At 35.2% G+C, this 26,480-nt stretch overlaps 1 protein-coding gene and 1 long non-coding RNA gene across 5 annotated transcripts; one reads left to right on the forward strand and one right to left on the reverse strand.

Annotated features, from left to right (window-relative positions):
• Nucleotides 1-865: 865 nt before the first annotated feature.
• vwc2l (von Willebrand factor C domain containing 2 like) lies at nt 866-26,480 on the reverse strand. 3 transcript variants are annotated; one of them, XR_009272858.1, is made up of 5 exons: nt 26,352-26,480; nt 24,381-24,852; nt 24,195-24,265; nt 19,804-19,905; nt 10,591-10,618 (listed from the first exon to the last, which is right to left on the reverse strand). XR_009272858.1 is itself a non-coding variant. In XM_058787511.1 (4 exons), the coding sequence occupies exons 2-4, from the start codon at nt 24,768-24,770 to the stop codon at nt 1,369-1,371; spliced, it is 672 nt and encodes a 223-aa protein (XP_058643494.1). In that variant the 5' UTR covers nt 24,771-24,852; nt 26,352-26,480; the 3' UTR covers nt 866-1,368. The 3 variants fall into 3 exon arrangements, 2 of the variants coding, with proteins under 2 accessions (XP_058643494.1, XP_058643495.1); XM_058787511.1 differs by lacking the exons at nt 19,804-19,905; nt 24,195-24,265 and adding an exon at nt 866-1,520 and having other exon boundaries at nt 10,489-10,618; XM_058787512.1 differs by lacking the exons at nt 19,804-19,905; nt 24,195-24,265; nt 26,352-26,480 and adding exons at nt 866-1,520; nt 25,221-25,261 and having other exon boundaries at nt 10,489-10,618.
• LOC131547159 (uncharacterized) lies at nt 12,563-19,823 on the forward strand. 2 transcript variants are annotated; one of them, XR_009272860.1, is made up of 5 exons: nt 12,563-12,810; nt 12,990-13,081; nt 13,582-13,744; nt 14,763-14,879; nt 16,800-17,371. It is a non-coding gene; the product is annotated as an uncharacterized LOC131547159 (long non-coding RNA). The 2 variants fall into 2 exon arrangements; XR_009272859.1 differs by lacking the exon at nt 16,800-17,371 and adding an exon at nt 19,711-19,823 and having other exon boundaries at nt 12,572-12,810.

The following is a 26,480-nucleotide window of genomic DNA, read 5'->3' on the forward strand; positions in this document are numbered from 1 at the left end:
ATGTTCTCATTGAGCACTCATGATCATGTGAAATATACAAACACTGTTTAAGCAGCATAATAAACTAATAAAACTAGTGGTGAATCTCATGAAACCTGTCAAGGACATGATGTACTAGATGTCGAAATCAAATGAAAACAAAAAGAAGAAATTGTATTTTGCCCAATGAAACTAAAGATATTTTGACACTTAAGCATATTCACCCTTAAATTATCATTACAAAAATGCAAAATACTTCATTATCATTAATGTATGATTAATGTAACTCATTAATGTAAAGTTAAGAAAAGTATTTTTCTATTCTGATATTTGTTGTACGTTATAATTAAATGTTTTTTAAAATATATTTTACAAATATGTGATTAGTTTATTTTAATTTAATATTATTTTGATATTTTTATAATTTGATAATTTAATATTCTTATTTTAATTTACTACAGTAAAAATATAGCATTTTATTAGTAAGAATATAATGACAATCCCTGTGGGGGGGGGGGAACATTTTTTTGAGGGAAATGTTAAATGTGAATTTGGGTTAACTTTCATTAAAAAAAAGTCAAAATGCAAAAATATTATAATGATTCTGAAAACAGACGTTATTTAATGCAAAGTATCATTTCTAATTTTACTGTCTTTATTTTGCAGTAAAAAAACAACAAACATTTTAGTAGAATATTTTTGTGTTGTAAAATTTATATATTGTAGTATTTGTTGTACTTTTATGATGGTTAAAATTTTTTAAATAATTATTTTTAATACATAATTTGTTTATTTTAATCATTTATATTGTTTTGATATTTTAATAATTTGATAATTTAATATTCATATATTAATTTAATACTGTAAAAATACTGCATTTCATTAGTGAGAATCTAATAATTATGTGGAGTTACCAAAAAAAATAAATAAAATAAAATCCTCAAATAAAACAATTTTGAGGCAAATTTAAAATGCAAATTTGGATTCATTTTTATTGGAAAAAAAAGGACAAAGTGCAAAAAATTATAATGAATTTATGCAAAGTATCATTTCTAATTTTATTCTCTTGATTTTGGAGTGAAATGTTTTCATGAGGTTCACCCTAGTATGAACTCATCACAGGAGAAAAATGTGTCCTCAGTGAAAGACACTTGTTATGATTCTGCCAAGGACTTATGTGTGTGCGTATGTGTGTGTGTGTGTGTGTGTGTGTGTATGTCTGAGTGTACAGTATGTCCCATGTATCTCAGTATGTCCAGCCATCTCAGTTTGCCAGAGGAATTGTGCTCCTGCCAATCAGTCCCTCGCTGTCATAAGGTGGGCCGTCCCCTACTCTGACAGCTGCGCCGCACATCGCACCGTGTCCCTCCCTTCAGCTCCAGAGGGGTTCTATGACGACGCCTGACCGTTGAGACACTCCCGGCGCAAGCACTGCGCAGGTTTCCACCAATCCCCACTGTGGCACCGACAGATGGTGCAGTCGTCCACCTTCACTTCAATGCCAGCTGGGATGATCGTCGTTCCAGCGAAGCAATTTGGACCTGTCACATGGGAAAAAGGAGGAGATTTTAAGGAAGCAAGAATGAGCGAGAGCTCGCAGGAGCCTCTTTTGGGGGGGAATGCCAGAGTGACTCACGGGAGTTCTGAAGGTGGAACAGACGTGTGGATGTTTTTCACAGCCATGCACCGATGGGCTTGTTTTTGTAACACTAAAGCTCTTTTGCTCCTCTCTTTTCCTTTCTCTCTAATTCTCCCCCTCACACATCCATCCTCTCACTGGGATGCTTTGCATTCTAATGCACCACAGGCTGCAGGGGCTGCTGAACAGTCGTGCTGGCACTATGCGTGATCTGAGCACGCTCCACTCATTCTCTATTGTGGCCTTCAAGCATTATAGACCATGAGCTATGCATAAAAATAATTGTTTAAAAAATATAGTTATTACATGGTACACTGATTAATCAACCAATTAATCACTTCTATCAATCACTCATATGTGCGGTTATAATTAAGGTCCTCTCTTTCTTTGAAAGCACGTTAAGGCCAAGTTGTTGTCAGAAACAATTAAAAAATGTGGGGTCTAGTAAGATTTTCTTTTTCCCCCCCTTTTTTTAAGAAATGGATATATATATTCAGCAAAAATGCATTAAATTGATCAAAAGTGACAGTAAAGACTTCCAATTTCTAATAATTGCTGTTCCTTTGAACCTTTCATTCATCAAAGAATCCAGAAATAAATGTATTACAGTAAATGTATTACAGCACAACAGTTTTCAACATTGATAATTCACGTTTCTTAAGCACCAAATCAGGACATTAGAATGATTTGTGGACCCTGGACCACAAAACCAGTCATAAGGGTAGATTTTTTGAAATTGAGATTTATACATCATCTGACAACTATTGTATTAAAAGCAAAAAAATCTAAATATTGAGAAAATGACTTTTACAGTTGTCCAAATGAAGTTCTTAGCAATACATATTACTAATAAAAAATTAAGTTACAGTAGGAAATTGACAAAAAATCTTCATAGAACATGATCTTTACTTAATATCCTAATGATTTTTGTTCGACAGTTTTGACCCATATAATGTATTGTTGGCTATTGCTACAAATATACCCTTGTGACTTAAGACTGGTTTTGAGGTCCAGGGTCACATTTCTGCTATAATGGCTGCTAAAATTTCAGCTTTGCCATCACAGGAATACATTACATATTAAAATAGACAAAAAGTAAATTTTAGTAATATTTCAAAAAATTACTGTTTGTACTGTATGTTTCAATCAAATAAATGCAGCCTCTGTAAGCATTAGAGACTTCTGTTCCATGGTCTTGTGATCCATCAAGCTGAAACGGCACCTTTTGTTGACTTTGTTTAGTCTGGTTTGGTGAGATGGTCAAATATACAGTTCAGCAGTCATTAAACAATATTCGATCACATAATGCTGTGACTGAATCGAGTATTCCAAATAACTTTGTAATAAGATTTTATATAAATATGCAGATTTTCATTCAGTCAACAGCACTGTTAAAAAAAGTCAACGTGACTAAACACAGTGTTGTTCAATTCCAAAGGTCTACTATGATCATCATTTACAAGAACACTTTAATTTTTATGCAATTCCTCACTTCCTTCCCCCAATGAGCAGATATTAGTGGCCTGCTGTGGATTAAACCCGAAGCGGTTGGTATAATTGCTTCGCAAATATCTGTGTTTATGTCCATATTTACCCATGTAAATTAGCAATGATCATTTCTAAATGATAGCAAATCAAAGTGAAATAGGCTGACTATGTGTAGAATTAATTCCTGTGATGAGTTTATGCAGTAATGCCTTTATTAACCATAAAATTAAAAGCTGAGCACAGCCTCCATTGTCTGAATGTTTCTGAAGATTATTTTATATTATTTTAGATTAATATTAATAAAATTATGTAGGGTAAATTGGGACACTTGACATTAAGCTTGCTATAGGATTAGAGTTTGGTTTAGGTTGCATATTATCATGCATAATTGGTTATTACTACAGTAAGTACATGTAACATGGACACTAAAATAAAGTGTTAACAAAACACTTAAGTTGTGCATTTATAAAATACGTCCTTGCATTTCTTAAAGGCTGGACTTCTGTTTCTACTAAATTTCACAATGCAATTTCTAATATTCATTTATCTGTGAGTGGTGCATTTCTTCGTCTTTATAGCCTACAGTCTGTGTTACAGCACTTGACCTCTGGTGACCTCAAGGGGGACTGAAGTTGCAATCAGTGGTTACTATAAAACAAAATCTATAACGAGTCAAGGTATGTGTAGAGCATCATCAATCAATGTAGTTTAGTCTAGTATAGTCCAGTTTAAGTTCCATTAAATATTAACTTGTGCCTGTACGTTTAGGCTACAACGGTTGTACTTATTAGTCTCATTTTAGTGATAAGATGTTTTCATAGATGCATATCTTATGAACAAATTAGATATCAGCATAAATCTTGAACCCAGAACCTTGTGGGCATACGGCGTTCTTTAGAGATAATTGTACTAGTGCGATAAATTAGATTATTGTGGATTTACTCTATTAAAAGGGGTTTAACAGAATACCTGCATTGTAAAACGTAGGCGTTTGATTATCACAGTACAGACTTTTATTTATTTATTTATTTTTACATCAAGACTTTTTGTAGGTGGGATCAGATTGGAGATTCAGGCTAGGAGTGTGTTTAACAAGACACAAGATACTCAATGTTTATCCACTTGCTTTGCTGATCTCCCAGTCACAAATTATCGTGAATTATTAACAGTGTCTTAAGGGTTGACTCTGAGCAGTGTTGTGGTTCTGATGATTTAGTCATTTACATGTATGTGTGAATAAAAAACTTGTTTTGATCTGTTAAGTATTATATAATGTTTTTAATTGCCCACATCAGTAATCTTATTTGACTTTTACCAAACTTAATAAGAGCTGATTCAGATTGTACAAGATTACATATTTCATTAGCATTGAAAACAAGTTTTTTATTCACACATACAGTGATTTGCAGAAAGCTAGTAACCCACCTAACAGGGAACATTCTCGGAATGCTCTAGCAAGGTTTTCCAAAGTTGTGAACAAATGTTCTTCCAGTAATGTTCATAGAACCTTTGTTTAAAGTTATTTGAATAATAATATCCTCAAAATGTCCTCATGGAATGATCCACCCCAACATTTAGTTTTTGTTTCAGAATGTTCAGAGAAATTGAAATAATTAGATGTTCCCTGCTTGTTCACATTACAGAAAATAAATAAATAAAAATACACATTTTTAAACTGGATGTTTTGAGCATTCAAAGAACATTAAGAAATAATGTTTTCATAACTTTGGGAACATTAGCAAAATGGTCGTGGCAAGGCAAGGTCCTATTTGTCATATTAGATCTTCTATAGTGACCTTATTCATGTAAGATCTTCATTATATTATGTTTAGCTATACATTTGCTATTATAGTTTGTCAATAATGATCTTCAAGAGCCCATATTTCATATTGAATCTTTTGGAAATTTGTTGTTTAAGCCCCTCACACATTTTAAGCTCAATTTGAATGAAGCATTACTCCAAAACATCTTTTCTGTGGAGCTTGGAGGATCTTAAAGTTCCACTGTTAAGTATTTCTTTGTAAACAGCAATTTCCTCTATGCACCAGACTATGATTATTTGATAATGAGATCTGAATAAGTTAACCATCAGCTCTGAAGAAGTGTATTCACCATACCTGGCCCATTAAAAAACTTCTGGTTTGATGTGGCAGTATTTCCTGAAATAAAGTCCTCACTCTATGTCAGTAAAAGTCAGTGGTGCCGCACATTTCAAAAAGAGTTCAAGCTTCATGACCTCCCTTTTACTGTGGGGGAAAACAACTAGATTGCCTTTTAACCACATCACAGACATGTTAATAGACTTGCAATAGGGCGGCAGGGTTAGCGGTGCACAAATTGCTTTACTGCCTACAATATTCTGCATGCTCCTAAGAGACCTGAAGGAGTCTTACATGCACTCAAATATTTGATTTCCATCAGTAAAAATTATGAGCTGTTGGCAAAAGTGCAAAAGCAACCGTTTCAAGGGGGGTGAAACAGAGATGCGTGACTACTAGCCTAGCCAAGAGCGGTTATTCATCATCCTATAGAAAAGAGTGTCACTAGTGCAAGGACACCTTGGTCAGGTGGACAGGTACCAAACAGATAACGGATAAGATCATGCTCGATGCATTCCTTAATGACCCAGACATCTGTTTTAAGACAACTGGTTTATTAAGAAGATCAAGTCCTTGATTACAACATCATTGCACATTGTAAGCGATAAGGTTGTAAAATGTGTTTTTTATTAGTTCATGATTGCCAGTTAAAGGATTAGAATGAGAAAGCAATATTATGGAAAGAGGACTCGTTTTTTTTTTAGCCAGAAGCAACAGTTTGAAGTTTAAAATGCCTTCATGCATTTGCTTATTTAGAACATGCATATTTTCTCTTCACAAGAGTTTAATTGATGGACTGGAGTTGTGTGGATTACTTGTGAATTATTGTGATTGTTTTTATCAGCTGTTTGGACTTTCATTCTGATGGCACCCATTCACTGTAGAGGAGCCACTGGTGAGCAAGAGATGTAATGCTACATTTCTCCAAATCTTTTTTGATGAAGAAATAAACTCTTCTACATCTTGTATGGCCTGAGGGTGAGTACATTTCAGAAAATTTATGTAACAACTCATGTCTCACACAGTGTTACTTTATTATTTATATAGTATTCATATTACATATTATTATAAAAATAGTATTATGCTATACTATTAATATATACTAATTATATTTGTAATTTTCAATTTTCATTTATTTAATGCTATTATGCTATGTGCTTGTCATAATTTTTTTTATTTATCTTTATTTTTATATCAGTTTTAGATTTAGTACATTTAAAAAAATCATATTGTATTATTTTTGACACATTGTGATTGAGATTTTAATTATATGATAAACATTTGAAATCTTGTGTTTCTTCAATCTTAAATATCAAGGCTAAAAGAACAGAAAGCATAAAATTAAATTGAAACTGCAGCTCTAATGTTGAATGGCAAAAACCACCAAGTGATTACTTCTGTCTCTAAACAGTGTCTCTTAAGGGTCTTCACAGAAGGTCCTGAGTGAAAAAGACCAGTTCTATTTGCAGTCGGCCTTGGTTGTACCTGGCCTTGATTCACTTAAGCTGCAATTGTCAGATATTTAATCTTTCACATAGCAAAGCAGTTCAGTTAAACCCTTGAGTCTTTTTATAGTAACTAATGGTGGCAAAGGTGTGAACACAAAGTGAACCTGGAGCACTTTTGCTTTTACAATGCACATCAGAAGAGAACCAAACAATGAAACAAATCTCAAACAAATCTCAGAGCACTTCCTGAGATGGATTCCATATGGAGATTGATTGATTGCAAACAATGCATGGAAAAAAATATGCAGCCAAAACAGTGAACTGTAGCTCCTTCACATCGAAGCATGCAGTGCATACAAATTATAGTCATCATCATAGGTGAAGTTACTCTGTTGCAGTGGAGGCCCACGTCATTGCCCTCAGATTAGCCTGCAACCTACAAGCAAGCAATTACTATGGTAACCACTGAAGCTACTGAGAGATGGTTGCCCACGATTGGCTCACCCACATAGAAACATGGCCAGTTGTCTTTCCAGCAGTGCACAAACTGAGCTTAGTACTGCTGGTCAAAGGTCTTGTTAACATGGGTTTTAAAAGGCTGCATCATGTGCCAATGTTTAGAGGCATAATTTGGTAATTAGCATCAGTTGGAAGCCAGCACATCACTTTTTCTTGAGGCTATTTTTTAGTTTTTGAGGTTCAAATTCACTTCAGCAAAAAAGTACTGCATTCCTGCGAGGTTCATTAAGAGAGGCTTCAAAACAAAGTCATACTTCCTAGGCTTGTTTCTTTTTGACGTGACATGCGAGAGTGAGATGTGAGCTATATGTTTATGGAAGTCGAGAATTGTGCTATAAAAAACGATGCAGTCATGTCTGACTTTTGATTGACTGAGACTTGGCATTCCCAGTGTCATTGTTGATCCTCTGCCAGCTCTGTCAATGCTGGGATAAGTGTCTCTTGACATTTAGCGTCTCAGTTAGTCCATGTGGAACAATCTGAGAGAGATTACATGACAGACTGTTTAGAACGGCTCTTGACCAACGCTATTAGAATTGATTGAACTGAGATAAAGTCTCTCAAACTAATTATTTTGCCTTTCTTCCTCCTACAATTGCAACCGAATAGAGCCAAGCAAGTTCTTAGATAATATATTCTGTTTATGATGTCATTTCAAACCAAAGCTTGATTAAAATTAACAGGAATAGAAAATTCTCTCATGAATTTTAAGGATAGTCGTTAACATTATGGTGCGAATACTCTGAAAAGTTTCACTGTAAAGTGCTCATATCATTTTTGTTATTGCTGTTATGATATAACAATTAGTAAAGTACCAAAAACAGTCAGAATATATTTGTGACCCTTAATATTAAACAGGCAATGTCATCCAAAATTTAATTGGAAATACTTTTCATTTTTTATTGTATTATATAGAGATAGCAAACAGGTAAATCTAAAAAGAAAGAAGTCTCTTATGCTTACCGAGGTTGCATTTATTTGATCAAGAAAAATAGCAATATTATGAAATATTTTTACAGTTTAATAAACCTGTTTTCCTTGTTTATAATTTAAAAAAATGTAATTTATCCATGTGATGAGCTGAGTTTTCAACAGCCATTATTTGTCTATATGTCTTAAGTGTCACATGATCCTTCAGAAATCATTGCAATATGCTGATTTGGTGCTTATTTTGGCCAATTTTATGTGTCCCTGCTGAATAATAGTATCAATTTCTTTTCTTTTTTTTTTTTTTTTGGATTTTTAACTTTTAATAAATTTTTTGGACCATAGTGCAAAAATGCTTCTTTTTCAGAATGCATTACTTTTATATTTCTTTGATTAACAATTTAACTAAATTCAACTAAATTCCTTTTCCTGTTATTCCATGTCAACTATTAAATTTTAATAAGTTGAAAAAAGAGCCAAATCTTCATTTCTGAATTTTGCCTGACCCTGATGTAAACGCCATCTTTGCATGAGAAACACATTACGCAAATGCAGTACTGGAAGAGAAGGTTTGAGGTCTGAAAAAATATTTGATTATATATGTAATACATTGAACACTTTTATCTCAAAGTATCAAGTAAAATGTGATTCTTCCTGATATGACCCCTTTAAAGATCTTGGAAGCAGCCTTGGTTATTTCCTCCAGGGGACGGGCTCCACCGCAGCCTCCCTAAAATGCCAGCACCACAAGCTCGTCACCGTGCCCTGTCTGCCTGGATTAGTTCTCTTCCAGTGCTGTAGGCGAGGTTTGTGTATCCGTGTGTGCGTATCTCTGGCTGTCTTTCTGCGCTAGTAAAGCAGAAAGTCACAGCCGGTCTCTATTTAGCAACTATACCTTACACCACACTTCTGATTGTAATGTGGATCCTGGAGAATGTAGGTCAATGTGTGCCAGAAGGGAAAAAGGAGGGAATTTCATAGATTTTAAAGTTGCACTTAGAAGATTAGATATGATTTTTCTTTACAAATCTATTTTCAAACATGTCTCCTGAGGCGCTCCAAAGAGCGGCAAGATTTCTTTAAAACTGAAGACATAAAACTTGGCTGCAATTTGCGAAACTTGATTCAGTTTTATCTTGTTAAAATCTATTATATCAAAAAATGTTAGCTGTCTGATACTCTCATATATTTTTATACCTTTAAAGCTTTCTTATGTAAAAGCGTCTGTTCTTTCAAAACCAACACTTAATTAAATCCAATATTTTCTATTATTCAGTATCAGCGTAGAAAAATAATGTTAGCATTTTCATGTTCACAAGTTCACAAATTTTGGTATTTCGGTACTTCCAGGTATTATTATTATTATTATTATTATAGTTTGTTGATTTAGCCATCATGTAATGGATTTTTATTTTCCAAAAACTGCTAGTTAATATTATTGCATTGAATTTTTTTTTTTTTTTTTTTTTTTGGTATTCTGCACCCTATTACATTTGTAGCATTCCCACAGCCTACAATGCTCAGATTTTGAGTGAATACTGCCAAAATTATCCCCAAATAATGCTTTTTTTTCACTTGAAAACTGAGATGTATAAGCTCAGATCAATGAGGCCAATGAGTTCCAAAACGTAATACAAAACCTGTTCTAATTGAAAGAAAAGTTGACAAAAAGATTGAATCAAAGATTTTGTGATAATATAGCATAATGAGAGATTTAGAAGCGATTTTTAAAAGGCTGGTCATTTTTGACTGGGTACACCAAATTAAGTACAGGATTTTCAGCACAACACAAGGGTTAAATCTATGTCCTCTGCAGGCTGCTTGGCCTATATGCATTGTGCCGATCAACATTTTATTTATCCCACTGATTCACTGAGCTTACTCTTTGTGTTTGTGCCTCTGTATCGGACTGACTCAGGGATATCTCTTGCCCTTGGCCATCCAGTGAGCCATTGGAATCCAATAATTGTAATTTTGGAATCAGGCCTTGCTGACTAGTGCATCAAGACATAGGAGATAGAGCAGTCCCCATTGGCCAATTAATCCTTCTTAGCATGGTCTTAATCAATGGGACACTGTTTATCTGAACCAAATTTCCCCTGTAATTGAGCAGAGGAATGGTAATCAGAGCTCGCTAGCTGGTGACACCGAAATCTAATAGAAAGTTTGAGTGCGTTTTAAACAACCTGTGCTTGGAGCTGTCTGTTTATACCACACTATCACATCCACCTCACTGCTATTTCTTGAACACTGATACATGCCAGTCAGCAGAACAGTACGCTTTCCTTTGGGATTGTGGAGAGAGACCTCTAAGGAATTCTCTAAAGTACACCTTGCAGGTATTTTCGTCTTCTCCATAAACCTATAATAGGAAATAGGCCGTTCTTACCGTTTTTACAGATGGGGCAGCACTGTTCTGGCTCGTACACTGGGTTGACGCACTCTGGTACTGCACAGTCAGCGACCACACAATGCACCTCGTTATTTGGCTCGCAGCGACACCATTCACAGGGCGAAGGCTGGGGAGACAGAGAAATATGATATGGTGAGAGACTGTTACAGGTAAGACATCACAGTTAAAGTCAACATGAAATCAAACTGACTCTATTTTTATGTATAAATGCATTCTATTTCAAATTAAAACAGATCATAGTCATCATAGTCAATGAAAGTGCTTGCTCCGTGTCACAAATCTTTCTCCCTTCTTAATCCACCCCTCCAACCTGCTGACTACTTTGTACACTACAGTTCAAAAGTTTGGGATTGGTAAGAATTTTTAATGCTTTTGAAAGAAATCTCTTATGCTCTATGAAGTCTCTTATGCCAAATTTACACTGCAAAGGTGGCACAGAAGTGCTTCTGAAGTGGCATTAGGTGCTTTTCAAAGACTATTTAATGCTGCTCAGAGGTGGCATGAATTAATTTACACAACAATTGCACTTTTGTAAAGTATGTTGATATTAAGGACTGAGGTGGGTCAGAGCAGGCATAATTTAGTCTGGCTTTTATGCAACATTACCTCTTTAGACAGAATTTTGAGCGGGAACAGGGTAGCCTTAACTTGGCCGTGTAAAGACACCTCAGTTACCCTCTTATGGTTATTTATTTGTTCAAAAATACTGTAAAACTAATATTGTGATATATTATTGCAATTTAAAATTTGGGTAACACTTTATTTCAATAGTCCACATTAGACATTCTATTAACAGTAAGTAACTTTGCAACTTCATGTCAACTATGAGTCATTAGAGTATTAGTAGACTGTCTGCTTAATAACTTCTAACACTTTATTTTGATGGGTCCACAACATCCACATACTGAGTATGAGAAACTTTGCAAGTATATGTCAACTTATTCTACTAACCCTAAACCTACCCTAACAGTCTACTCTGAGAGTTAGTAGACATGTAGTTCCAAATGAATGAGAATTAGCTGACATGTAGTTGACATGTAGTTACAAAGTTACTTATAGTTAGTAGAATGTCTAAAGTGGACTATCAAAATAAAGTGTAACCAAAATTTGAATCAAAAGCTGAATTTTCAGCAGACATTACTCCAGGCTAATTCAGCCCTCAAAAGATCTCTTAGTGTTGAAAAAAATAGTTTGTATTTCTTTCCTGTCACTCTTGATCAATTTAATGCATGCTTGCTGAATAAAAGTATTAATTTCTTTTTTAAAAAGTCCTTCCCCATTTTTGTATTATTCTAAATTCAGTCATTCATCCAGATTTTAAAATGATTGCAAAACATTTCATATTGATTTAAATGGCCCCTTCTTTCTTATTAGAAATAATAACTAACATATTTATTAGCAATAATTAGTTTGATCTTAGCATGCATAAAGATTTCTTTGGTATTGCGGGACTTTACATTTGTGAGATCAGTATTGCAGGACTTTACATTTGTGAGATAAGCGTATAATTACTAATCATAAATAATTCAATCAGACAGTATTTAACCAGTGAACAACAACAGATGTAAGTTGAGACCATCCTGTTCAGTGCATACTTGTCAGTGGAGATAGCCCAGATTAATATGTGATTAGTCCTACATTAGATGTCTGTCATAAAATACACTACTCTACCTGCTGAATATTACATGGTCCACAAAAGGCCATAAAATATTAAGTTTTAAACCCATATAGCCCACTGTGCCTTGTAAAAAATATTTAGAACCTTAATCAGTTCTCTCTTGAATTGCAAATCCTACACTGAAATTTGGTTTTGTGTGATAATTTCCAAAACTCTAAATGTATTACTTTAGCATTCCACAGATTTTAATATTCTGCAGAGGCATCTTTTGCAGCAGTGCCAGCTTTAAGTCTGTTGGAGTAAGTATGTACCAGCTTCCCACACAGTTCAGGTATGTTTTTAGTCTATTCTTTTTGGCTGTTGAGGCAAGTCAAACAATGCTACTACACAGTTGGTATATTAATGCTTGATGGTGGGCAGTGTTAAATTTGCATTTCCCAAATAGTATTGAATTTTGGCTGAAGTCTTACCACAAAATCATGTGTGCTAGCATTAATATTAGTTAAAGGAATAGTTAATGGATTTGTTTCTTACAAACATGCAGTTCTTCATAAGACATTTATTGATGGCCTGGAGTCATGTGAATTACTTGTGGATTATTGTTTTTTTTTTTTGTTTGTTTTTATCAGCTGTTTGGACTTTCACTCTGATGGCACCCATTCACTGTAGAGGATCCATTGGTGAGCAAGTAATGCAATGCTAAATTTCTGTTCTGATAAAGAAACTATTTTTTTATACATCCATAAACTCCACTTTTTTTTTTTTTTTGCTTAATGGTTATTTGTTCCCTATTTGTGCCACAATGTACACCAGTGTTGTGCAGATTTGGTTGACTAATGCACCTTTACTCTGTTCTCAGCTCCTGAACTCTGCAGCCTCTTCAAAGTGATCGATATGCTCTCTCTTGCTTCTCTCACTGGTCTCCTTTATGTTCGCACAGAGAGTTTTGAGGTACGACCTTTTCAAGGAAGTGTCTGGGTGGTTTGATGCATCCCAAATCCTGATAATTGAACCAGCCATATCCACTGGGACATTCAAACTCTTCACACTTTTATTCTAATTTATGCACTTATTTTATCTTCCACAGTAGTATTTTTGAAATATTCTCTAGTCTTTATTTTCACAGCAGTCCTTTAGAATAATGGTTCCTTAACTGTGGGGTTCCTCTCCAGAGAGAGTGGAAGTTATTTTAATGATTCACAGGTAGAGGCCAATTGTGAGGCAACTTTGTCATCATTATGGCAATTGTTTCCTATCTATGTAAATTTAGAAATTATGCAGCATGGGGATTGAAAATTTATGCAAACAGCGTATATATGTTTTTGCATAACATAAAACACAATAAAAATAAACATTACTGATATATAGGACTATATGCCTAGGCCACAGTTTGATTATCTGATACATATTGCACACAGAACTGAAAAGCACTTTTTCGATCTGACTTTAAGCTCTCATATGATTGGCTGACTTTACACAACCTCTGGGAGTTGGGAGGAACATGTTTTTTTCATCAGTCTGCCTGGAAACCAAGTCGTGTTTACAAAGTACCGGGATGATTCAGCAAGCACTTGTGAGCAGGAACTAATCACTGGATTTGCAAGCGTTTGTCAGGTTAGTGCCATAACAGGTTTTTTCTTCTTCTTTTAAATCAAGTTGTTTCATTTCTGGCAACAATCAAACTAGTACCTTAACTAAATATGAGCAGACCTGTATATTTTGCTTTGTATATTATGTCTGTGAAATAATTAGCATTTATTTACTTCGGAATGGCAAATTCTGATCACAAATATTTTACACATTTTCTGCTTTTTAAGTGTTTTTTTTTTTGTGGTGCAGCTGTTCACTGAGACTGCTGCACCACTATAGGATTTTTTAAATTAATGTTTAATTGTCTTTTTTTTTTTCCAAATAATACTTCCTCTAAATAACACATAAAACAAACTAAACTGGTTAGGTGCTTTTCCAGTATATCCCAGAATGAACTCAACAAAGACTACCATTCAAAGGTTTGGGGTCAGTGAGAATTTATTTAGAAATGAATACTTTTATTCATCAAGGATGAATTAAACTGGTAAAAAGTGACTTTTACTAGATTTTTACTGACTATAGTTTTACTGTTTACTTTTAATGTAAAACAAATTCTATTTCAAATAAATACTGTTGTTTTGAACTTTCTATTAATCAAAGAATCATGAAAAAAATCACTGTTTCCACAAAAAATATTAAGCTGCACAATGGTTTTCAAAACAATAAGAAATGTTTCTTGAGCACCAAATCAACTTATTAGTATAATTTCTGAAGGATCATATGACTCTGAAGACTGGAGTTATGGCTGTGGAAATTTCAACTTTGTCATCACAGAAATAAATTACATTTTACAATATATTACTGTAGAAAATAACTTGTATTTATAATTCACAATATCACTGTTTTAGTGTATTTTTGGTTGAATCAAGTCAGCATTGGTGGGCATAGGAGACTTCTTTCAAGAACATGTTACTAATTATAATATAATTACTTATTTAATACTAAATTATAATCTTCAAATCTTCAACCTTGTATTTGAATAAATTGTGATGTGTTATTGTAGCACTCTAATGTTTCATTCATGAATTTCATGTATTCACAGAGGTGACACTGACTCATGTCTATGCCAGCATGGATCACAGTTGAAGGTCTCGAGGACAGACAGAGATCGGGACCCTTGTCCTGGCAGCGGTCATGCCCTTTAGTCTCTGCACACTGTGTAAGTGGCACGGACACTAATAATCCTCTGTTCTCCATTGATAACAGAATCCAGTCCAGTGGGACAGGAGCTTGTGAACTTGCCCATACAAATCATTTGTAATTGTGCCAGACTCTTCGTAGAGCCAACACAAGGCAAAAAAAAAAAAAAAAATAGAAGAAAAAAGGATACAATGGGCAGTGGGTACAAGCGTCTGGTTTTCATAGCATATACTGTAGTAGAGAATGCTGAGATTAACATTCTCTCTAAAAACCGAACTATGAACTTGAACTTTTACTTTGATAAGGGCACTTGAGTAATGTCTTAAATGGGTATTATGATTCAAAGTGTACATGCAGTACTTCTGAAAAACCATCCTTACAAAGTATTCATTACATTCATTCAGTACAGGACAAGAGGGTCATAAAATGTTCTGCTGAAAAGATTCTTTGTGTAGCTAGGCTTGGATCATTCTTATTGTAGAGGCTTTACTCTTCCCAGAATTATCTGCTTACAGTATTATATATTATTCAGCAACATGGCTCCAACAAAATGTAAGCAAATCAACTTAAGGAAAAGCCAGTCATTTCATGAAAGGAGTACCATTTCCCTGCTGAAAAATACAGCTTAACCAGAATAAGGATGATTGCAGGTCTTAGCTGGTTTGGCTGGGCTAGCTGGTCTCAAAGCCAGGCCAAGCTGGTCTTCAGCTGGTTTACCTGCTAGACATAGGTTTCTTAAGATTATAAACTGACATGGCTAAAATCTCTCAAATCTCTCAAAAATCTTTTTCTACTAAAAATGTCAATCTTAAATATAATAATTCTAAATTAATTATTATTACATTTATGTATATGCATTTTTTTGCATGACACAGTAACTATTGTATATAATACATATAATCTCATTGAACTACAATTCACTGATTTTTCTAACACAGGGTATAACTACTTCCCAAAAGAGTTTCAATAATTTTTGTACTTTTTTCATACCTTGCTACATTTGTGGTATTCCCAGTTAATTCCCAGTATTCTTAAAAAATTATACATTTTTCGTTATGCTATATTATTACAAAATATTGGATTCAACTTTTTTTTCAGTTAGTTTTTTCACAAGTTTTGTATTTATTTTTGGAACTGATTGATGTTAGGCCTTGAGATTTTAAAGTGTGTGTTTACTGTTGTTATTATTATTTTTTCTGTTCATGGAATGGCTCCATTTATTCTAAAATAGATTACTGACTCATAGTTCTTAGCACTAATTATTCAAAATGTTTCAGTTCACTTCACTTTAGAGAGCATGCTTGTACTGCTTCCAAGGCAACTGGCGATTTGTTTTGATGTGTGACCAATAGAGGTTTCATTTACTTTGTCTCTTGTCTCTTATTAACATGCAAACCAAAGCAAGCATATCCTGCACGTGGTGATAACAATGATAACATGCATCTATCTAATATATACGCTCTCTCTCTCTCTCTCTCTCTCTCTGTGTGTGTGTGTGTGTATAAATATATAAATGTTTTAGAAACAGTATAAGCAGTAGGAGAAAGTTAACTTATAGGAAAAAGATATTCGAGAAGTCGTACTTCTCTTAAAGCAGTCGCTACTGGTGTAGAGAGAGGGTTGAATAATGTATTTGTCATTCTGCAGGTAGTGATCTCAGTCTGAACATTTATTGAAAGGCAGATGACTGTATGAGCACAATATTATGTAATTGCACAGGGTTACATGTGTAAAAGGATGTCTGTGACATTTTCGGTCTTTTGTCCGATTACATTGATTACTTCATGGCTCATGTGATTAAAAAGATTTCATTTCTGAGGAAACGCCTCTAGTATTAGGACGAGTTAGCTAATTTTACACCTGACCAGTTACATTTAGATTCGTCAACGCTGTATGAGTCAGTTTAACACTGATGGTTTTATCTCGTCACGCTGCGCAGAATGAGGAAGCATACTCTTTTCTACTCCAGTGGACAATGACTTCTTCAGCCTGGGCCTGCATTGTTTCAAAATGAACCAAGATTCAAGAGCTTTTCAGCAGCTATTACTCCAATCTTCAGCGTCACATGATCCTTCAGAAATCCTCCAGAAAATTCTGATTTGGTCCTCCAGAAACAGTTGCAAACATGCTGCTTAATATTTTTGTGGAAACCGTGATGCAATTTTTTTTTTTTTTTACAAGATTCTTTGATGAATAGAAAGTTCAAAAGAACAGTGTTTATTTGAAACAGGAATATTTTGTATCATTACAAATGTTTTACTCTTTTTACGTTTGACCAGTTTATTGCATCCCTGTGATTCCCAAACTTTTGAACGATAGTGTATGTGACTTTTACATGAATTGTTGCAAAGTGTGAGAAGAATGATGGTTAAATGTCTAAAGGTTCCAGCAGACATGCATTGTTAGTTTGTTTGATTAATCTGTGAAATATAATCTGTAGAAATGAAAATAATAGTTCAGCCTAAATTGAAAAATCATTTAATTTTTCTGACATTTTTTTCTCACATTTGTTTTTTCCTATACTTATGCTCATATATATTTCATGGAACAAAATATGAGAAATTTTAATAGTTGTTTATGCAACTTATTTACATGTAACAAGACATTTACAGTGACCATGAGAGTCAAGTTTAAGACTGGACAAAAAATGACTGATAAAGGCACCATATGACTCATGCCCAGTTGCTAATAGTTATTAGTTCATAGCACAAATCACAGTAATTTATCATATGGCTTATAAGTCATAAGAACAAGTCACTTTAATCAATCTGTTATGGTGTTTTGGGTCCTTATTGGACTTTGACAGACATGGTCACTTCTATTTTGTTCAACAGAAATTCCCACAGACAAAATAACACCTGGGAAACATTCCAAACTACGGGTTTGGAACGCCATGAGGGTGAGTAAATAATGACAGAATTTCCTCCATGGGGCCTCACCACAGAATTGTGTGGGCATGCTAAAAAGACGGTAAAAAGATGTTAAAACCGGTTATATTCACTAATGGTGCCACTGATGGCTCATATGCACTGAGCTTGAGTCATCAGATCCTCATGAGTTTAAGCACAGATGTTGAGCTGCATCGTTCTGACAGCATTCTGGGAAATGTAGTTCCAGATATGGGGGTGACTAAAAGGCTCATGCGAAATGCCTTCAGAAAATGTTAAAGATCATGGTGGGTTGCGAAGGTTGCATTCCTTTGTGACAATGTTAAAACACCACCAGGATCAGGGAATACAAAACAGAGAGGATGGTGGGAAAATGAAGATACTGAAGTGACTACTGATTTAAGCTTGAAGCAACTGGAATATTAGATTAAACTTGCTGAAACCATTTCATAGTTCCAGTTTCTGCCGGCCTACTTGTTAGCTTTTAATCAGTGTTTTAAATTAAAACCATGCTGTTCCTCAGGCAGTTGGATCGGAAAATCAATTTAAGCAATTCATTTCAGGTGCTTTTTATAGCTATTTCCTCTCGCAGGTGTCAGAGTTTGCGAGTACAGTCACTAATTACTGCTCACTGTAGCATATGCAGATGAGAGGGCAACTTCTTCTGTGTATGTGCATGTGAGAGAAAAAAAGACATACGTTATAGTTGAAACATTTCTATAGAAGCCACAGAATGAATAAATGAAAAGGGAGACTTTTTATCTCACAATTTTGACTTTTTCTTGAAATTCTGAATTCATATCTCACAATTCATACCTTGTTTCTTGCAATTCTGAGAACAAAAACTGACAATTGTGAGACATAACACTGAATTGCAAGATGTAAACTCAGAATTCTGAGAAAAAAAGTCAGAATTGCGAGATATAAACTCAGAATTCTTACTTTTTCTTGCAATTGCAGGTTTACATCTCACAATTCTGAGTGTATTTCTTGCAATTCTGACTTTTTTCCACACACACACACACATGTTTGTTTTTGTGAAAAGTGGGGACATTCCATAGGCGTAATGGTTTTTATACTGTACTTACTGTATGTGCTATTGCCCTACACCAATCCTACACCTAAACCTACCCCTTACAGGAGACTGTGCATTTCAACTTTCCCCCAAAAAACCTCACTCTGTATGATTTATAAGCGTTTTGAAAAGTGGGGACATGGGTCAATGTCACCTTCACCTTGTAATACCTATGTCATACCTTTGTCATTATACAAATCTATGTCCTGACATTTCACAAAAACGCGCACACACACACACACACACACACACACACACACACACACACACATATGCATATATATATATATAATTGTTTTTTTTTTTTTTTTGCTACAGAATAAAAAAAATAATAATTCTCACCTTTTCTCGCTTTTGCGTGTTTATATCTCACCATTCAGACTTTTCTTCTCAGAATTGCGAAAAAAAAAGTCTAAATTGTGAGATGAAAGTTGGAATTACCTTTTTCATTTTTCTGTCCTTTGGTGAAAACAAGCATTCGTACTGTACTGATTACTCTACATATCTGTTTTAATAAAGTTGCAGTCTCTAGACAGTGATAGACACTGCATTGTTTTTAATGGAATTTAAATTGACATTTCCTCGTTTAATATTTAGCATGAAAAATGCACCGCCGCCTGTTCTGAGATGCCAGCGGACTGTTCTTTTGTTTAAGCACTGAGCGATATTTGTGACAAGACAATTCAAAACCTTGAGGAACCGAGAGTGTTATCTGATTCATTTATAAAACAATGCTTTTTTGGAATGCTTGAGGATTCAGCAAGAAAAATCCAATGAAGGTGCCCAGATATGAGACCTTATGAAATGATATATCTAATTTTATTTAGCGTATTTTATTATCTATAAGCCATTCCCTCAAATATTCATTTTCTCACCCTCTCTCACAGGTATTCCCCTCTCTGGTGATCCCAGGCGCACAGACGGAATCGTTCAAAGCTCACATCCTGGCCCTAGTCTTTCTGCCTGGGATCTGAACTCACCCTATAGCTCCGGCCTCTTGCTTGCAGCTGAGCAGTGGCTGTGGGTGCGGTGGTGGAGTGGCTCCCTTCCACAGCTGCTGGGGAACCCTGTAGGTGAAACACCTACTGAGGGTAAGTTTCAGAGCTCTTAGGGAATATAACACAACAGCAGAAAAGGAACCACTACCCCCCAGAACCCCAATCCCACTGCCCCCTAAAATCACCAAAATGTACCACTTAATCATGTGTTTCATATGTTGTTACACTCCTAGTGTCATGTATGTTGCTCTTGGCACCAAAATGTATTTGGACACTTGCAATTTCTTTATATTAGTAACAAACTATCAAACCAAATAGTATCTGTAAAAACAAAAGTATGTATGTATATATATATATATATATATATATATATATATATATATATATATATATATATATATATATATATATATATATATATATATATATATATATATATATATATATATATATATATATATATATATATATATATATATAGTGATTATTTTTAACTAATAAAATGATCCCAGTTCTCCTTGGGGTCAGTAAGAGTTTGTTGTTGTGTGTTTTATTTTTATCTTGTAAGATTCTCTTATGTTTACAAGACTGCATTCATTTGATCAAAAATACAGTAAAAACTGTAATATTGTGAAATATTATCACAATTTAAAGTAACAGTTTTTATTTTAATATATTTTAAATGGTCATTTATTCCTGTGATTGAAAAGCTGAATTTTCAACAGCAATTACTCCATTCTTAATGATCCTTCAGTAATCTTTCTAATTTGGTGCTCAAGAAACATTTATTATTATCATCAGTGTTGAAAACAGTTGAAAACTGCTTAATATTTTTGTGTAAACCGTGATTTTCAGGATTCTTTGATGAACAGAAAGTTCTAAAGAACATGCATTTATTTGAAATAGAAGTCTTTTGTAATATTAAATGTCTTTACTGTCACTTTTGATTAATATAATGCATCCTTGCTCAATAAAATTGTTAAATTCTTACTGACATCTTACTGACCCCACATTTTTGAACCGTAGTGTATGTAAACACTTTTGCTTGCTTAAACGTGCTTGCATTTTTATTTTCATTTTTTTAATGATCTAATCCAGTGATATACACGTTTTAAGTGATGCATAAATGTCCAAATACTTTTTGTAACCACTGTGCTTAGTTTTATATTATATAAAATATTACATTTATTAAATGATTAAAATATTTCACAAATTCCTTTTATTATGATCTAAAAGAGCTGGTTTGGTATCCTAATACAGAGAGAAAAGGTGCAGGTCCAGAGCAGTGAAGTAATTGGCCGTTATAGTTTATTCTCTCAAGGTTTCGATTGACAGGATTATAAGAACATGCTCTTCCTGAACTTTCACTGGAACATTGTAAAAATCAAGACAAATATTGGAAGAGCTATTGCCATGCTTTAGAAGTGATGTGATTAACTCTGTTGTGTTGGTATAAATCCTATAGCTCTTTCAATCACCCTCAGCCCGGAAATCGTGACATTTAAAAAGCCACATAACTGTCCGGGTCAATCTGGGTTACACATGGGTCAGCGTGCATCGCTTTGATAATGCACTTCAAGTCTTTCACTTGGAAATCCGTCACTCAGCCGTCATTTGCAGCGATTAGTAACAACAAAAAGCTCCGCTGACTGATTGGTCTGCCTCATTCTACTGTGAAAAGCCTTCTCCGTGTGTAAGAGTCATATCTCAGTGGGGCTCCTCCCACTCCTGCCGAGCCAAGTAAATACAATCCTCGCCAAAGAACGGCTGAGGAAATGCCAATGTAGCCCACACCAAAGGTTACCCTGTCGGCTTCTCTTAATTGGATCAGCTATCAAGCGCAGTGATGCCCTTTGATTCCCATTCGCAGCTGGACCTCAGTAGTTGCTTTTTAATTCAAAGAGATCTCACTGGACACTATTGAGCGATGATGCCTCGTTTGCTTAATGCGCACATCAAATTCAGAGCGGAAAACTGATCAAAAAGGGATTTCTGCCAGTTATGAATTGCTTGGCTTTGTTTATGGGGTTTTCAATCAGGGTCTCTTTTGACTGGAGGTAATCACTAGAGCCAGATAAACCGTTTTGGAGGTAATAAAAGATCGCAAGTTATCCTTCCACTCAAGGTTGGAGAGAACATGTTGTATTGATGGACCTGATCTTTTTATCAACAGACTTACATGGGCAAATATTTCTAGCTGAAACATGCGCTTGCATCAAAACAGGGCTAATCGGGCGCCTAACAAAGATGGATCCGATTTAAAAGTCTATAAGACCTTAATTAAAAAGAAACTGCTTGACTTTGGCACTCTTTCCCCATGCCAATTATGTAATTTAACCTTCTTGCTAGCCACAAAAAGTTTCCTTAGATGTTGGTGCCTAAATGAAGTGCTCTAACCTTGCCAGCTTTTGTAGATTCTAATTTGATAGGCACTAGTTGGACTTCTAACAAATTAAATACTCAGTCTTTGTTTATTTAGAGATGTGAAAACTGAATACAGTTCAGAAACTGTATTCAACGTATGTGAAACTGAATACAGCTTGACACCTCAAAGAAAACACTGTGTATTGCAATAAAATGCTGATTTTGTCAAAAAGCAGCTCTGAAGCTGGCCAGCCCCATGTTGATACAACAGAACTAGTGAGTGATAATATATCAGATGGTGCCGGATGGGAAATTCATCACCCAGTGTGAGACTGAATTACATAGACCTTCCACCCCACTGTAATCCTGATATTAAACATTGTTCAGGTTTTGATCTACTGGTAATATAGTCTAAGATAATAATCTTTGCAATACATTTAATGTCAGGGTACAGGTTGCCTAAAAAGGCCTGAATTTACATTATCTCAAGATTATATTAATGAATCAGATGTAAGCATGAGATGAATGCTAACGATATCTTGTTCTCTAGAGAGAAAAGATTCAAGATACATGCAGTGCAAAGCCATGAAAAAGATCCAAAGCATCACTGCCAAGATTAAATACATAATTACCAATGTGGCCAGTGAAGTATAAAATATCCAAAACATCAAAGAACATTTCTTATGGTCTGTTCTTCCTCCTTAATATATTGTTTATCTTAAAATATATTTTTGAAAATAGGATTTTGCCCAGTGTCATCAATCTTCAAACTAAATATTGCATTTTTAATACAAAATTGTATTAAATTAATAAATGAATAAATAAACATTAATTTCACAATGTATTAATATAATTTTAAACATTAATATTTATCTTAATAATTAAATTACCTTGACAAAATCAGAAAATGCTGAAGGGTACACAATTCGAGTTCTTAAGAGAGATGAAATCCATAAATGGTGCTAACAAGTGCAGGAAACAATCTAAAAGGTGGACTTGGGAGGTGCAGTTCAAAAACTAATTTTGTGTGTGATGATTTATTGCTTTGCCCTTTGTTGATACCTAAAACTTATATTAGAGTTTGCACTTGCTGAAACAGCCCACGTTAACCCTGGAAATGAGCTTTGTGGGTGAAAGTAAAAAATTTTCACTGTTTTATCTTATCAGTTGCTTTCCTGGTGTTGCAGATTTCAATTCTCTGACATGATTACTTCTGAGAGTCTTTCTGTTATGTGATAATTAAATATGCACGACCTGCTATTTGCCACCCTGCCAGTGGAAATTGACCAAAGTAAACAAGGGTCCTGGTGATGTTAGTTATGTTTTATATACACTACATATTATTAGATAAATATCTAGTACTTGCAACTGCTTAATAGACTACTTCTGTTAAATATGTGCCCTACTGATATGAGGCATAACACCAAAGAGCTTACAACATGTTAGGCCTGATAAAGCAGTCACGAAATACCAAATGCATGATTTATTTGTCAGTTCTACGTCTTATGAATCTCAAGTTGACTGAATGGTTCATCATGCAGCACAACGACATCTATGGCTGATGGGTCTTTTTAAGAATGTTCCAGTGCTTTTTTGTATGATTGATGGGTTTGCTTTCTTCTTCCGATCAATATAAATAACTTGAATCTAAAATCAAGAGAAAATGCACACTAGTTTTAAATGGATTGCTTTGTCAAGTGGATTGTTTCTGTGGTACAGCTCTAATCAAATTACAGTTGATAGTGATGGATAGGGCTTATCATGATGAGCCTCTAAGAGTAAAACAAGCATAAAACTATCCCACAATATCCCATACTGCACTCATGCACGGACCCACCCACGCAAACGCATCTTGGTCTTGAAAATCTGTCTCACTTGATTTTGAGTTTGAAATATATTTTCATGCATGCTGTCTTGAGGCAGATTTGTGAAACTTGTCGGCTTGATTATTAAATTCAAACAGTGTAAAGTACAATCCACCTACAATTTGAGAATAATGGAAGGCTTACTCTTAGACATTGTACGTGATTCTCCACTGTAGCCTACATGGTTGGGGTTTCAGCTGGAGTGCAAGACACACCTAATAATTATCCACAGGTGTGTGGGATACACAATGCAATACTAAATTAGTAAAATAGCCCTATATTCTTGCATATAATAATTATTCTGGTAATTGGGAGGCAGCGTGATCCTACCTTGAACTCCTCCAGGATTTTATAAGTCTTCCCTCTGTATTCACAGAAGTTTTTGACCTCCTTGCATTCGGGGCAACAGCCGTTGTGTTCCACCTTGGTGCACTTGGGGTGTATTTTAGGGCACTCGGGTTGATCACAGACAGGTCCGTCCTCCGTGCACACGCACGGGCAGTTCGAGTGGCCCGGGAAGAAGCGTTCCCCGAGCTTGTACACGAAGCCACTGTCATCCACGCAGCCTTTCCCTCGGTAGTCATCGAAAATGATGTCATTGTTGGCAGTTCTCTCGGCCTCGTCCGTGGCGGGATAGTCCTCAGGGCCGACAGAGGCCGGCGAGACAGCGGCGTTCAGGGCGAGCAGCACGACGCAAATCGCCGAGAGAAAAGGGCCCATCCTTCGCCGCGGCAGTCTGACGCATTCAAGGAGAGTGTCTCGGGTCCCTTAAGTTGTAAGTCTCCATGCTGCAAATACGACACTGAAAGAAATGCAAACAACCCGTAGCTTGATAACTGGACATGCATTTTCTTTATGTAAACTGCTAAAAAGATCGTAACACTACAAGTTAATGATCAAAGTACAGTTTGCTGAAAAAAGTAGCCATGTATAGGGATGAATGAGGAGTGTTGTAACAATGTGTGTTTTCTCTTTATTTGTTTGTTACAAAGTAGAGCAGTTTTGAAAAATATATGACAAACCTACAGTAAACTGTATAAATACGTGTCAAGTACATAGAGTGCCATTACCTACCTGTGTATGTTGTGGTGGTCAAATTTACTTTAATTCAATAATTACATTTTATATTGCAAATGTTAAACATGGGAATATTTTTAATTAAATACTAACATATCTTGAAGATCGCTATATATCCTTCTCCCATCCCTCCCCATCTGGTCAGTCGCGATATAAACATGTAGATAGCAAAATAGACATGTTGTATATCAAATAATCTGTGAGATGATGGTTCAAGGTTACACCAATTTGCAAATCAATTTGTAAACCTGACATTTTGCTGTCTTAATCCACCCCAAAAAAAACTTCTACTGCCTTCTCGTGAGGATGGCGATCATGTATGTTAGTGATTTCATTCTTGTAGCTCATTTCTAATTGGTTAAAGTGATGGTGTTACAACTCACCCAGTGTTACAGCACTCCCCAGTCTCGCGTACTGGTTAATTTCTGATAAAGATCTGCCATTTGTTCCCACACAGAATGCACCGAAGATACCCATAGATTGATGAAAGAGTCAGCTCATACAAACGAGGTGTGTTTTCCTCCTACAGTATGTGTTAGCTCTGGTATTAGTAAGCTCTGGATCAGGAGGGGGTGAAGATATTACTTCAAAGGAAAAGCGTGTGTACGAGAAAACAATTCCCCAAGAACAAAGTAGGTAAATCAACATATAATATAAGATAATCACAGGCATCATAGACAGTGCTCAACAAAGTTAGCCAAGATATCTATTTCCCAGGGACAACAGGTAGCTCTCCAGTTTCTAATCCCTCATAGCACTGCAGATAGGTGTGCATTGACCATGTCCTTACATTTCTACGCTCTGAATTTCATCTACTCCAAGAGCCCTGAAGAAACGACACGGTTTCTGTGTCATTAACGAGTGCGTAATGGGCTTCGGTCCAAATGCCTCTTCACTCGTGAAAGCGCGAGAAATTAACCATAAAACGGCACAGTAGTGTGAGATTCTGCACTTAGAAAAGCAGAGGAGCTGCCAGAGGAAAGCACTTCAAAGAAAGAGTTTCTTTTTTACACTGAAAGATAGTCTAGTATTGACAATACGTCTAGTCTATAATAAAATGACTGCCTCTGGCATGCTGAATGCATCTGTGCAGAGACTGCCTGCCTTGAATGTAGAGAAAGATGCATTTTAGTAATTAATATTATCGTGAACATAATTGTTATTGCATTGAAGTATTGCAATGAGCACGAATACATTTTAACCAAGTGGCTGGACTCGACTTACCGCGTTGAAATGTCTGGTTCCACTTTGTTGGAATCGTAATCAAGCGAGCAAGTGCACCTTCGTGATGATAAGACCACAAAAAGCATTCCAATTCGAGTTGGTGCAAAAATTGCTTACTCCAACAGAACA

Source organism: Onychostoma macrolepis, chromosome 09, assembly GCF_012432095.1.
Source record: "Onychostoma macrolepis isolate SWU-2019 chromosome 09, ASM1243209v1, whole genome shotgun sequence".
NCBI classification, from domain to species: Eukaryota; Metazoa; Chordata; class Actinopteri; order Cypriniformes; family Cyprinidae; genus Onychostoma; species Onychostoma macrolepis.

Excerpts from the sequence above, each read along its gene's own strand:
- vwc2l (XM_058787511.1), bottom strand. The coding sequence starts at position 24,770 with ATGGGCCCTTTTCTCTCGGCGATTTGCGTCGTGCTGCTCGCCCTGAAC. Across the intron at positions 10,619-24,380 it reads AAATCCTGGAGGAGTTCAAG|CCTTCGCCCTGTGAATGGTG; the intron begins GTAGGATCACGC and ends CTGTCTCCCCAG. Across the intron at positions 1,521-10,488 it reads CTGCCCCATCTGTAAAAACG|GTCCAAATTGCTTCGCTGGA; the intron begins GTAAGAACGGCC and ends CCCATGTGACAG.